Genomic DNA, 12386 nt, shown 5'->3' with positions numbered 1-12386 from the left:
TGGTTGTGGAAGCCTGATGCTGCTCAGAAGTGGTCCTTTTGAAGATGCCTTTTACAGGATCTAACGTTTTTGCTAGTGACTTGGAGGAAAAGATTAAGAAATCTGCAGAGAATAGGAAGCTGGTCACTCCAGTTTGCCCAGTTTCCAAAGGAAGGAGTTTTGAGTTCACAAGGGCCTTTCTCACTGGGGGTGAAGTCCCGCAACACGAGCCCTTTGATGCTGGGGTGGTGGCCGGGGCACCCCTCATGCTGACCAATCCTGGTACTCGGCTGCCACATCCTCTTCTGTCCCTCCCAAGGCATACCTGCTACAGGTTCTGTCCTGTAGGGGGGCATCTTCAGTTCCTTTGAGACATTTGGATGCATTCCATTTCCGATGCCTGGCTCATCCAAGTGGTCTCAGAAGGTTACAGGATAAATTTCGGCGACACTCCACCTCATCATTTTTTCAAGACTCCTGCTCTCCATTCCCCGGCGAAGTTGTCCAGGTGATTCAGTGGCTGCTCCAGAAGGTGACCATTGTTCCCGTTCCATACTTTTTCTGGTCCAGAAAATGTCTGGGGAGTTTTGCCCTGCGCTGGACCTAACCGGGGGTCAATCAGCATATTCTTCATGTTTCCTTCAAGGTGGTGTCTCTTCAGCTGATTCTGCCACTCTTGAGGAAGGACGAGTTCCTGACTTACATCATTCTCCTTAATCCAAACCTTTCTGTCCCCGTGCATCCGTCTCGGCAGCGGTTCCTCCGGTTTGCTGTCCAGGGCAACCACTTCCAGTTTCGGGTCCTGCAGTTCGGGCTGGCTTGGGCACTGAGGGTGTTCTCCTAGCGTGTTTGGCTCCTTTGGTGGGTATTTGACATTCAGATGGTATACAGCTTTTTCCATATTCGGATGACTGAATGACTGCCTCTTGTTCTTTTTCCAAAGCCCAGACTGAGGTTCTCAGGGTGACCGTGCAGTTGCAGAAATACACCTTCTTAATCAACTGGAAGAAGTCCCAGGTCCAGCCTTCCCAGGATCTCCTCTTCATCAGGGAATACTTGGGACGTGGGAGAGATTATTTAGTCAGAGGAGCGTTGTGTTCATCTTTGCTCCCACCTATCTTCTCTCCTTCTTGACCCTTCAGCCTCTGCCCGGACATCGCTTCGTAGTCAGGGGTAGATGTCCTCTACATTGGCTTTTGTTCCTTGGGGGAGGTTACACATGTATCCCCTTGTTTACCATCTCCTGAGGCATCGGGACCTGATGTTTCGGGTGTACGAGAATGATTCCAGTGACACCTCACATCTGCAGGGACCTCCAGTGGTGGCTGTACCTCACTCATCTGAGCCATGGTTTTTCTTTGGTTCCTCTCCCTGTACTGGTTCTCACGCCTGATGCCAGTTGGCGGAGCTGGGATGCCACTCTAGGGAATGCGGCAGCTATGGGGAGATGGGATCGTATGAAGGCTCTTCAGGCTTCGAATTGGAAAAAGCTTTGAATTGGAAAAAGCTGGCGGCTGTCCTGAAGGCCTTTCTGTTTTTTTACTCCCTGCTGGTGTACACTTCAGTGTACGTGCAGACAGACAATAACATCATCTGATCTTACCTGAACCGCAAGGGCAGCATGTGTCAATCTCTGTTTCTCCTTTCCCAGAGGACTTGCCTGGGGGCTGAATCCCATCTCCTGTCTCTGTCACTGGGAGGGAAAATGGGCACTCTGATGCTCTGAGTCGTCGGTTTCCGTCCTCTGTGACCATGTGTCTGGATCGGGTGGGTTTTCGGTCCATTCTGTTTATTTCGGTCACCCATGGCTGGATTTGTTCGCCACAGAGAAGAATGCCATTCTTCCCCACTTTTGTTGTCTGGTTTCCTCCTCAAGGGCTTAGGCAGCGGATGCTCTGGTTATTTCCTGGCCGGGGAGTCTCCTTTGTTTTCCGCCCATCCCTCTTCTTCCTCGGGTGGCTCAGAAGGTGGTACAGGATCAGACAGATATTCTGTTAATTGCCTTGGCTTGGTCAAGGCGACATTGGTTTCCTTGTCTTCTCAGTCTGTCTGTTAGACCCCATTGGGTGTTGCTGTTCCATCCATACCCCCTGCGTCAGCTGCTTCTTCCGCTGGACACTCTTCATAGGTTGAGGCTGGCGGTTTGGCACTTGAAAGGCAGTCTCTCTTAGAGCAGGGTTTCTCTGTGGATATTGCTGTATTGATCCAGTAGTCTCGGAGGCCCTCTACCCTTAAGGCTTATGACCACCATTGGTGGAATTTTTCCATCTGGTGTCAGGATAAGGGCTTTTTAGTTCCTTTAGGACTGTTTTCAGCTGAGTTTGGCTGTCTCTACCCTCAGTAGTCAGTGGGTTGCTTTTCAGGCTTTTCGGGCGGATGATGTTTTGTCTGTTGCCCTTCTGGTCTCTCGTTTGCTGCAGAGTTCTCTTCGGTGACCAGTGGTGCATTCCCCAGAGCCGCTTTGTGACTTACCTCTGGTTCTGCAGGATGCTCCCTTTGAGCCTTTGGAGTCCGCGGACTTCAAGTTTCTTTCTGCCAAAGTTGTTTTTCTGATGGACATTTCCTCTCGGAGATGTGTTTGGGAGATTGGGGCCTTGCTGTCCTCCCCTCCCCTCCTTTCCCTCAGTTTTTTCCAGACAAGGTAGTGCTTCTCCCTGAGGTTGTGTCTTCTTTTCATCCGTATTCTAATGTTGTTTCACCTACCTTTTATCCAGCTTCTGGGTCTAACGAGAAGGTGCGTTTGTATTCCCTGGTTGTGCATTGTGCTCTTTCCATTTATTTGCTGCACACTGCTGTGTTCCGCAAGTCTGATGCCTTGTTTGTCTCCCATGGTTTGGCATGGCAGGGTTGCAAGCCGTCACTCTGTACATTGTCCCATTGTATTAAGTTGGCTAGTTCACCTTTCTATTCCTTGGTTGGCCAACCTGTTCCGGAGGCCTTTCTGGGGAGATCTGCTAGCTGTGTTTCTACCTCCTGGGCGGTCTTTAAGGGGGCTTCCCTACGGGACATTTGTTTTACTGCCACTTGGGCTCTGCCCCACATATTCATGACCCACATCCAATTGCAATTGGGTGGGGATATCCTCTCTCTGATTTTGGTGCTGCTGTCTTGAGTTCTGTGGGTCCTCCTGCAGTGTAAGACTTGGGGTCTTTTGTGTCTTTGGTTCATTAAAATTCAGCTGTTTTGTTTATTGTTCTTGTGGTTTGTTTGAAATCAGTGTTTGCTTGGGTACGTACTCCTCCATGAGGACTGTGAGAGGAAGGCGGATGAGGAGGTAACGCCTGGTTACTTACCGGTAATATTCATTATGCCATGTCTTCCTCGTCACAGTCCTGAGTTCCCCCCGCCTCTCCCTGTGGTCCACTGATTTCTGTCTGTGCATGATTATTTGAGGAAGTCCTTCCCAGGAAGTGAAGTGCGTGTACTCACGGGTACGGAGGCCATCTTGGATTGGGAAGAAAAAGTCAAGTTTGGTAATTAGGTTTGGTATGAATGGAGATAAGTCATGTGAGAAATGGACTCGGAGTACCAGGCATTGCTGCCACATTCTGTGACTATTTCTTTGCTCACGTTTCCCACTTTTTTCATTTTACACATCAACCAGTTTAATGGCATTTAAACTAAAGTATTACATACACTGTTACTCAAAGAGAGGCTAAGGAATAAATATGCATTATTACTTTACTCTTTTACCACCTCAAAATGCATTTCCTCAGCAGAGGGGCTAACTGATAAACATGCATAAGGATTGCAGGAGTTTGTCTTTCTGTACCTCTATATGTCCATCCATAACCCTACTGTCTATTTAACCCTGCTTGTGTGCGCTCTCACTAGAAGTGTGCGATACATTTCTGTGTATGTTAGATTAGCTACTTTGTGTTCATATGTTCTCATGGGGGCCTGTACAACTTTTAATCTATGTGCTTGGATGACTACATTTCTGGTAGTCTGTTTGCATGGTCACCAGTGGTCTGTGTACATGGCTGTCTGTAGGTGTGTGCGCATCGGTACCTGTATGTCTGATGGACTATTAGGATAGTGTGTATACGTTGCTTTGTGTGTGCAGTAATGACACAAAGGCCCTCATTCCGATGGGCTGTTAAAAATGGTTATAGGCTCCATCGGAATTATGATATCTGCGGAAACACAACAGATCTCTTAATGTTCAGCTGGATATTTCAGCTATTAAAAGTAAAAAGGCTGCCTTGTAAAAGCAGCTGAATTCTCCAGGTAAAGGCCTCCCAGGTCTTTACCCGGAGAATTCAGCTGCTTTTACAAGGCAGTCCAAAAATGAGCCTAAAATGAGGAGTAACCTTGGAATCAATCCCAGAAACACTGATTTTGTTTTTTCTTTCTCTCCTGATAATGCCTCATTTATTAGTGGACCCTCAGAGACCAGGTCATAATAAACTGGATTTTCTTCACCCCTGTATCTACCAGTATCCCTGGTCTGAAGTGTATTCCTCTGTGCGTTTCTGAGTGTCTGTTTTACAGCAGCCGAAGCACTTTCACTTATGATCTATGTCAATGTGTGTCTGGAAGTTGTTGTCGAAGCACGTGCACTATGTAAAAGCCAAACCTACCAGCTTTAGCAGTACTTGGCATGAAATGTTACTACTAGCTTTATGCATATTTGGATGCATTAAATTAGATCATAAGTCTCTAAACTTGGGGTGTGCAGTGTTGCAAAGAAGGTTCTTTTGCAGCTTAAAAAACTTTACAAAAAACACTGAGGTCTTTATTAAGTTTTAGAAAAACCAAATAGCAGGGTAACGCCTCTGCTCAGATAGGTTTGGAGGACTTGGGAGGTTTGTTCTGAAAAGGAAAAAGAAATGCTGAGTGGACCAAAAATAAAATGAGCAATTACAAACTTCTGTCTGTCTCACCAGCAGAAATGGATCCCTAAATATGGTAGGTGGACCTCAGCCAGCCAGCCACCAGGTCACAAGAAGTTCTCACCTCTGCTCTTGTGGCAATCAGCCAAAGTATATGCAATTCCCACACTGTTTCAGCTTCACAATGTCTTTTTTTCCTAGTGCACTATTTATTACTACCTTTCTTATGCCCGTTAGCACAAGTTCTATCAGAATTAACGTTTATCTTATTGCGCTCAGGTTGAAAATGAGTATGGGAGCTACTTTCAATGTGATTATGATTATCTACGACATCTGCGGACGCTGTTCCGGTTCCATCTTGGGGAACGGGCAGTGCTGTTTACAACTGATGGCAGCGGGGACCAGTACTTGCGATGTGGCTCTATTCTTGGCTTGTATGCTACTGTGGATTTTGGGCCAGGTGAGACTCTTTCTGATCCTATTCAAATAATGGTTTTTATTTCTTAGTCGGTAGAATGTAGGAGAAGAAAACTGATAGAAAGCTGTTATTCACTGCTGCAGTGCGTTGTTAGAATGTCTGCGAGGTGGTCATAGACACTAGTTCAGCTCAAAATGATTGGTGGCTGTTGTGTTGTATTAGGTTAAATGATATACAAGTTTGAGATATTGCGGAGATTCAGAGATTTAGCCAAATTATTACTTCAAGATGAAGTCCTGTTGTTGCACCATTTTTAAACACTAGACGGAGAGGGGCTTCAGAATATTAATGTTTATTTATGTTAGAGCCACGCTACGCTAAAAGTAGGTTCCCTTTTAAAAAGAAGAAAATCCACTTATTTTTGACAAATAGCTTCAGTGTCCAGACATAATTTGAGATCTACAAGAGCAAGAAATTGTACCGGACTAATTTTTTAGACTACTCTAAACTTCAGATTGGCTGGCTAATGAATCTTGAAGCCTTCTAGATTTGGCTGCAACGTCGCCGTTGGCTAGGTGAGGTAACCTCTGCACCAGCCCCCTTTATCAGACAAATACCCACAAAGGGCGTGCTTTTATTTCAATAAACCTTGTTTGTCAACAGGTACAGGAAAAAGAGATGCAGGGGTCTGGGCACTATTCATAACGAAGTGTGCTAAGATGTGGATTTCCCATTAAACTCGCCAACATCTGAGGTCGTCTACAGGTGCAAAGGCAACTTTCCTTTTGTCAACCTATTCATGTTCCACCAACCAAACTCTAACTTCATTGTGAAGCTGCCTCGGGTATCTATCTGTCTATCTATTTATTCTGATTTAAAGAGCGCTGCTAATCCCACGCGGGTATCCAGGTGCTAGGTTGCTGCTGGGATCAGTTGTAAAGCTATCTACAGTAACAAACACCCTGCATTTACATAGCACAGCGCAACCATACATTACAAAGCCATACATGCCAAAACATGTGTAATATAGCATAACGCAGCATTAATCATGCAACACATAACCTCAGTAGCCTGTTTTGATGGGTGCACAAGGATAACCATATTTGCATCATCTGTAGGAGTAAAGAGTGTCTTTCGAATTCTGTTAATTATACGCAGACCATTGTTCAGAATTAGTCCTACGTTTCTAAATGATGGCTTGCAAGTTTTCAGATTTATTCTTATTCATATGTTGGTAAGAAGAGTGTTAATGAGATTTCCTGACAGAAGCTTGAAAGGAGTTTACCCCTTTTTGGTGCTTGTTCCAGCACCGTAGAATGGCCTACACCTGGATTTCTATTCTGAGCCATTGAGTTTAGTAGAGGGGTTGAAACTCTTAAAATGTATTGGTCAGACAACTCATTTTTCTTTCTGCATAAGTGCCATTAGCCAGTATTGTGTGAAAGTGCGTTATGCAAAATGCAAATTAATGGCTCAGAAATAAACACATAAATATCCGGTAGGGTTGGCAAATGGGATGTAACAATCCTCATATGGCAGGTTTCAATGTGAGAACTGTTACAGAGGCAACAAATGTTGAGCATCCTGGACTTTAGGAAAGCTGATTATATAAGGATGTGAAATTCATACAAAGAAGAAAAGGACAGGTAAGTGTGTTGGAAAATATCAAGCAAGGCATGGGAGACAGTTAGATAAACAAAGACCAAATGGAAGCAATTTTGCAGTTAAACCATTTTAAGATGAATTGTTGATTGGAAGAAGTGCAGTTAGAACTGTTGTGTGAAAGAGTTAAATATAAAGAGAAGGAGGAGGATCGTTAGTGAATACTTTTCACAATGAACACCACTGATGTATGCCCATATTTGTTTGCCCACAATTCGCCGGGTGCCCTCCTAGCACTGGAAAATCTTGCTAGAGGATGCCAATTTTCGCTCGCCAGTTTACTGTTGGCGAGCTGCGTGTAAGAAACTCTGCCATGTGGAAGCCAAAACTTTGCCAACTCAGCCCACAGAGTGGAGCTTCTCGCCCTCCCCACAACTTTTTTAGTCACTTGATGTTGACAGATATGGTCCTGGAATGCTTGAGAAGAGCATGTATAGCACAAGTCCACACAAATTGCAGCAGACTGAAGACTGAAGGTCAGAAAACATATGCCTTGTAATCCTACTCTTGGTGGCAGATGGAATGGTTTCACTAGGAAAGTTTATGGAAGATAAACCAAATCTATTTATCGGACAGTGGCTCATGCCTTTGATCATAAAAGGGTAGTGTATATAGTGGACGTTAATTTCAGGCCTTTGATACTGTCAAGTGTTGGTACAACACACTCACCACTTGAGCTATTCACTGTACCTTCCTTCATAATCTTTTCTCCTGGATCCTCTTGCACCCTTCTTTCTCCTACAGATGTCTGTGGTCCATCCCTGTCTTTTCTCCCGAGAAAGCCTTAGTGCCTTCCCAAGGATTCTACTGTCATAGAGCCTAGTTTTGAGTTTGGCGGACGAAGTATATACTGATGCCATGGCAGAGTACTTTACTCCCGCCATGGCGATGGTACTCCACCCACCAAATGTAATTTTGTACCCTCTCCAGCAAAGTCTAAATTAAGCCCATTTTTTCTTCATACCCACCTGAGTTCACTCTGAATCATCCCAGTCCTTACTATCCCATGCTCTGTTCAGTCCTCTTTTCTGGCCTCTGCACTTTCTTTCTGTGCCAGGTCTGCACACGTTCTTCCATTGTTTTTGGGTTAAGAAATTAAGCGGCACCTAGCTCTGTCACAATAGTTTGTTCTTTTATCGAATAATTTAAAAAGTGTGAAATCCTGCATTACAACAGAGGATACACTATACACTTCTGACTGCAATGCTCGTGACCTGACGAGAGGAGGAGCCTCGTGCCGCCACTGTTGCTTGCAGCCCGTCTGTTTTGAGGTTTGACCGTTTCACTCCGCCGCTTGCTACCTACCGCCTGCAGCCCGCAGCCTGTGACCCGCCACCTGGCACCTCCTCTCCTGTCCCTTACTTCCACTGCCTCCCGGACGGACCGAACCGCGCTGCACTGCACTGGGCCTGCGGGTGGCCAGATGTGCCAGGAGTGCCGGTGAGTGCTGGCAGTGGAGGCTATATCCTGGAGCTGCGGAGGCCGGAGGTGAGAGCTGCGGGGGGCCTGTGATCTGCGGTGCGGCTGTGCCCAGCGTGTTTGGCCAATCACCACTGCCGGGAATTAGGGAATATGGGGCCCGGCACAGACCACTGACACCGAAATAGTGTGTAAAAGGCCGCTTTATTGAAACAGGTGCACATCACAATTAAAAAGGCCCTTGGCCTAATGCCTTACAAAACTACAACCTCACTATACAAGCTGTTACCCTATGTTACGCTACCCCCACCCCTATGGTTCCCCCACACAACATTTAAAACCTGCAATTCAGTACCACCTACTGTGACCTTTTAGCTTTTGACCTTCGAACTTTGACCTTTGAACGTTACCCTTTACCATTGGTGTGACCTTTTAACCTTTGCCTTTGAACTTTGACCTTTAACCTTTTACCTTTGACTTTTCAACCTTAACCTTTACGACTATTAACCTGTCACTAACCTAACTTCCTAACGCACCTCAAAGATCCTACCTCGTGAACTTGTCTACCCGCCCCCTTTTAGCCTGGATTGCCTCTGTCAATAAAGAATGAACTTTGCTAAAACATGCCAACTTGACAGCCAACCGCCCCAGCACCTGCTTCACGCGACAACCCTAACACCAACACATATATAACCCCTGCACACCTGTTCCAAAGCAAAACCCACCACAAAAACCAGACTGATAAACAGGAAAATTAAATGCCCACCGAAGGAAAAAATCCCCCCCCAAAAAAAGGGGGGGGGAGGCGGGGGGGGGGGGGGAGGCGGGCGGGGAAAAAATGCTGAAAACAGCCTAACACCAGCCACCGGGAATACTACAAAATGGTGGATGGAAACACAAAATGGAGACCTAAATATCCCTAGGGCTATAAAATAGCCCAAAAACAGCCCAACAAGCCCAACAAGCCCAAAAAGGGGCGGAGCAGAAGACCGCGCCGCTCCCATTCCCCAAACATCCCAGGGGGCAGACCTCCCTACGCTCGGCTGCCCCCCAAGACCCCCTTGGGGAATATGGGGCCCGGCACAGACCACTGACACCAAAATAGTGTGTAAAAGGCCGCTTTATTGAAACGGGTGCACATCACAATTAAAAGGCCCTTGGCCTAATGCCTTACAAAACTACAACCTCACTATACAAGCTGTTACCTATGTTACGCTACCCCCACCCCTAAGGTTCCCCCACACAACATTTAAAACCTGCAATTCAGTACCACCTACTGTGACCTTTTAGCTTTTGACCTTCGAACTTTGAACGTTACCCCTTACCCTTGGTGTGACCTTTTAACCTTTGCCTTTGAACTTTGACCTTTAACCTTTTACCTTTGACTTTTCAACCTTAACCTTTACGACTATTAACCTGTCACTAACCTAACTTCCTAACGCACCTTAAAGATCCTACCTCGTGAACTTGTCTACCCGTCCCCTTTTAGCCTGGATTGCCTCTGTCAATAACGAATGAACTTGGCTAAAACATGCCAACTTGACAGCCAACCGCCACCCAGAAAAAGGGGGGGGGTGAACTACCCCCTTTTTCTGCCCCCCAAAAGAAACCAGGGAACCGACCGAGCCTCCGAAAAAGTAGCCTGCACCTGACACCAACCGATCCATGAGAAAAGGAAACCACGAAAAACCCCCTTAGAAATACCCACGAGTCATAGATAAAGCCAGCCACAAGGGCTTCGGGAAAAAACGTCCGGGCACCATAGACCCCTTCCACAACTTCCTAATGCCTCCATTTGTAAAATCCCCATACCACGCCCCGCATGGCTAGCACTCAGCCCACCCAGTCGTTGCTCGACCACTGGCGTAACTCACCTGTATGGAAATTCCTAACCCCTAGCCCCCCAACAACATATATTAAGAGGGTAGCAGCAACCTCTCCCACAGGCCCCCTTCTCCTATACAAGCTCATGTGCAAACAATACGGAGCGGGGCCAAGGAACCCCGAGTCTGCCTCTCTTTCTTGCTGGTCTTCCCCTCTTTCTTGCTGGTCTTCCCATATAAACCATGACTCCTCCAGTATCGAAGCAGACACCCCATAGCCTCCAACTGTAGTCGCACCTGAAAAGCAACCACAATATTTCAGAAAACGAAATATCTTAGAACATTTCCCCCCGACCGGTACACGTTGTTAACAGCATTACATGCCCATCAACCCAAGACCCCATGTCCGCAATGCCCCGACCCCCTGGCCAGACTCCCGAGACCTTGTGTGACTGCAGCTCCACAGCAACACGGAACATTGGACCAATTCGCCCCTTTGCCCCCCACAGTGACCTGACAAGCCCCAGACCGGTGCCACTTTACTCTCAAGGAAGAGCTACACATCCCAGAGAAAACATAAAAGTTAAATACCTCCACCCTGCCAAGACCTCCCCGATTTGTTGTAGGCATGTAAAATCTGTATGAATGCTGTCCACAGGAGGCTACCCCTAATCATACCACTTAACCGCACCACTTCATAACGAAAGGGGAGACCCCAAAACCACCCTGAGGCACAGGAAAAAACCACAACTATAGGGGTCTCCAGAGCCAAACATGAGTAACTTAATGAATGACCTCTACACATGATCCACAGTCTCCGGCGTGAACAAATGGGGGGGATCCCCACTCCTAAAACCCCCACCCCAACCCCAAAAACCCTGAAACCAACTTGTCTGGCAAATGTAAAGTATCCCTGACCAAAAACGACCCTTGCTGCGGACCACTCTGTTGTCCCACGCACAAGCCACTGTCCCTGTTCAAAAGATGCCAAAGAAACTGTACCAATCTTAATCCTCATTCTGGTCTTATAACTCTCTCGCTCCCTGCAAAGCAGGGCAGCCCCGCAAGCCTTGTAACCGAGTACGTCTTACAGAACCTCACCCAACTGGGAGCCGGAGAAAGCATAAGTGATGTCCAAGCCCTCCCCCGTCGCATGACACGCTGATACCAGGCCCTCAGATTTCGACCTGCGCATACTAACCCCAAAACAAATTTAGCGCCATACAGGGACCCACTGTCCGCCCGTTTTGTCACAAGCCCCTGAGCCAGGCCCCAGCTGCCCCAAAAAGCTGTCCCGCGCCCTCTGACAGCTCATGGAAAAAAGGCACGGTAAATCTATCCCTTTGCTAAGCATGCCCCTTTGCCACAGTATCAAATACTATGCCCATGAGTGGCCGCCCGTACTAAGTCCAGCTGCTTTCCTTGTTACAAAAGTGCTCTGCGTGTGCCCCTGAGCTCCCAGCACTGTCCAACCTCCTCCGCAGTCCGTGAAACCAGGCTTAACCACTCTAATCCCACCTGAACACAGGACCTCCATGGTCACTGACCTTAATATAAAACCCCAGGAATGACTGTGCCGTGCTGATATGGCTGACTTTCATGCTGTCAACTATTCCCCCGGTTCACCCATACCTCCCATAACTGTCAAGCCTCCCCTGGCACCTCGGAACTGGCTTGTCAGCTTTAATCGCCATCAATCAGCCGTGCCTCCATGGCCACAGTATCATTGTTGATGCTCCAGCATGCCAGTGCTGTTCTGGGTCAGTCGCTTTATAAACTGCCAAGGGTACTCCAAATATCCACACAAACTCCTCCAGCATGTGCTACTGTTGTACTGTCCACCTGTCTGCTGTATCGCTGATAGGTACCACCAAAATGTACTCTGAGCTCCTCCAGCCTGCCCAGCAACCTCTGGCAGCTCTTGGAACCAGTGCTAAATCCTTTCTGGGCCATGTATCCACAAAGTTGCCGATGGTACCGCAAAGGTCAACTCTGCACTCCTCGAATATGCCAGTGCCGTACTGGGCGACTTGTCAAACTAACCGCACTTGCTTTATCACCATTAGTAACCAGGCCGCCATGGCCTCAGGCTCCATCTCACGGGCCTGTATTTGACAGCCCCCAACGTGGGTCCAGCTGTATTTGACAACCCCCAACCTGGGTCCAGCTGTATTTGACAGCCCCCAACCTGGGTCCAGCTGTCCGCTCTTGTGCCCCAAATCACCTATGATCCCCTATTGTGTTTTTCTT

At 47.3% G+C, this 12386-nt stretch overlaps 1 protein-coding gene across 1 annotated transcript in view; it reads left to right on the top strand.

Annotated features, from left to right (window-relative positions):
• The window catches only part of GLB1 (galactosidase beta 1), a 260256-nt gene that overhangs the window by 58411 nt on the left and 189459 nt on the right, over positions 1-12386 (top strand). Inside the window, exon 6 of the mRNA XM_085607619.1 lies at positions 5094-5274. Coding sequence (XP_085463745.1) covers positions 5094-5274 — 181 coding nt within the window. The remainder of the gene's footprint in view (positions 1-5093; positions 5275-12386) is intronic.

The sequence above is a fragment of the Triturus cristatus genome, chromosome 5_2 (assembly GCF_964204655.1).
Source record: "Triturus cristatus chromosome 5_2, aTriCri1.1, whole genome shotgun sequence".
NCBI classification, from domain to species: Eukaryota; Metazoa; Chordata; class Amphibia; order Caudata; family Salamandridae; genus Triturus; species Triturus cristatus.
The sequence above is the reverse complement of the archived record's forward strand: the minus strand, read 5'-3'. Positions and strand labels throughout refer to the sequence as shown.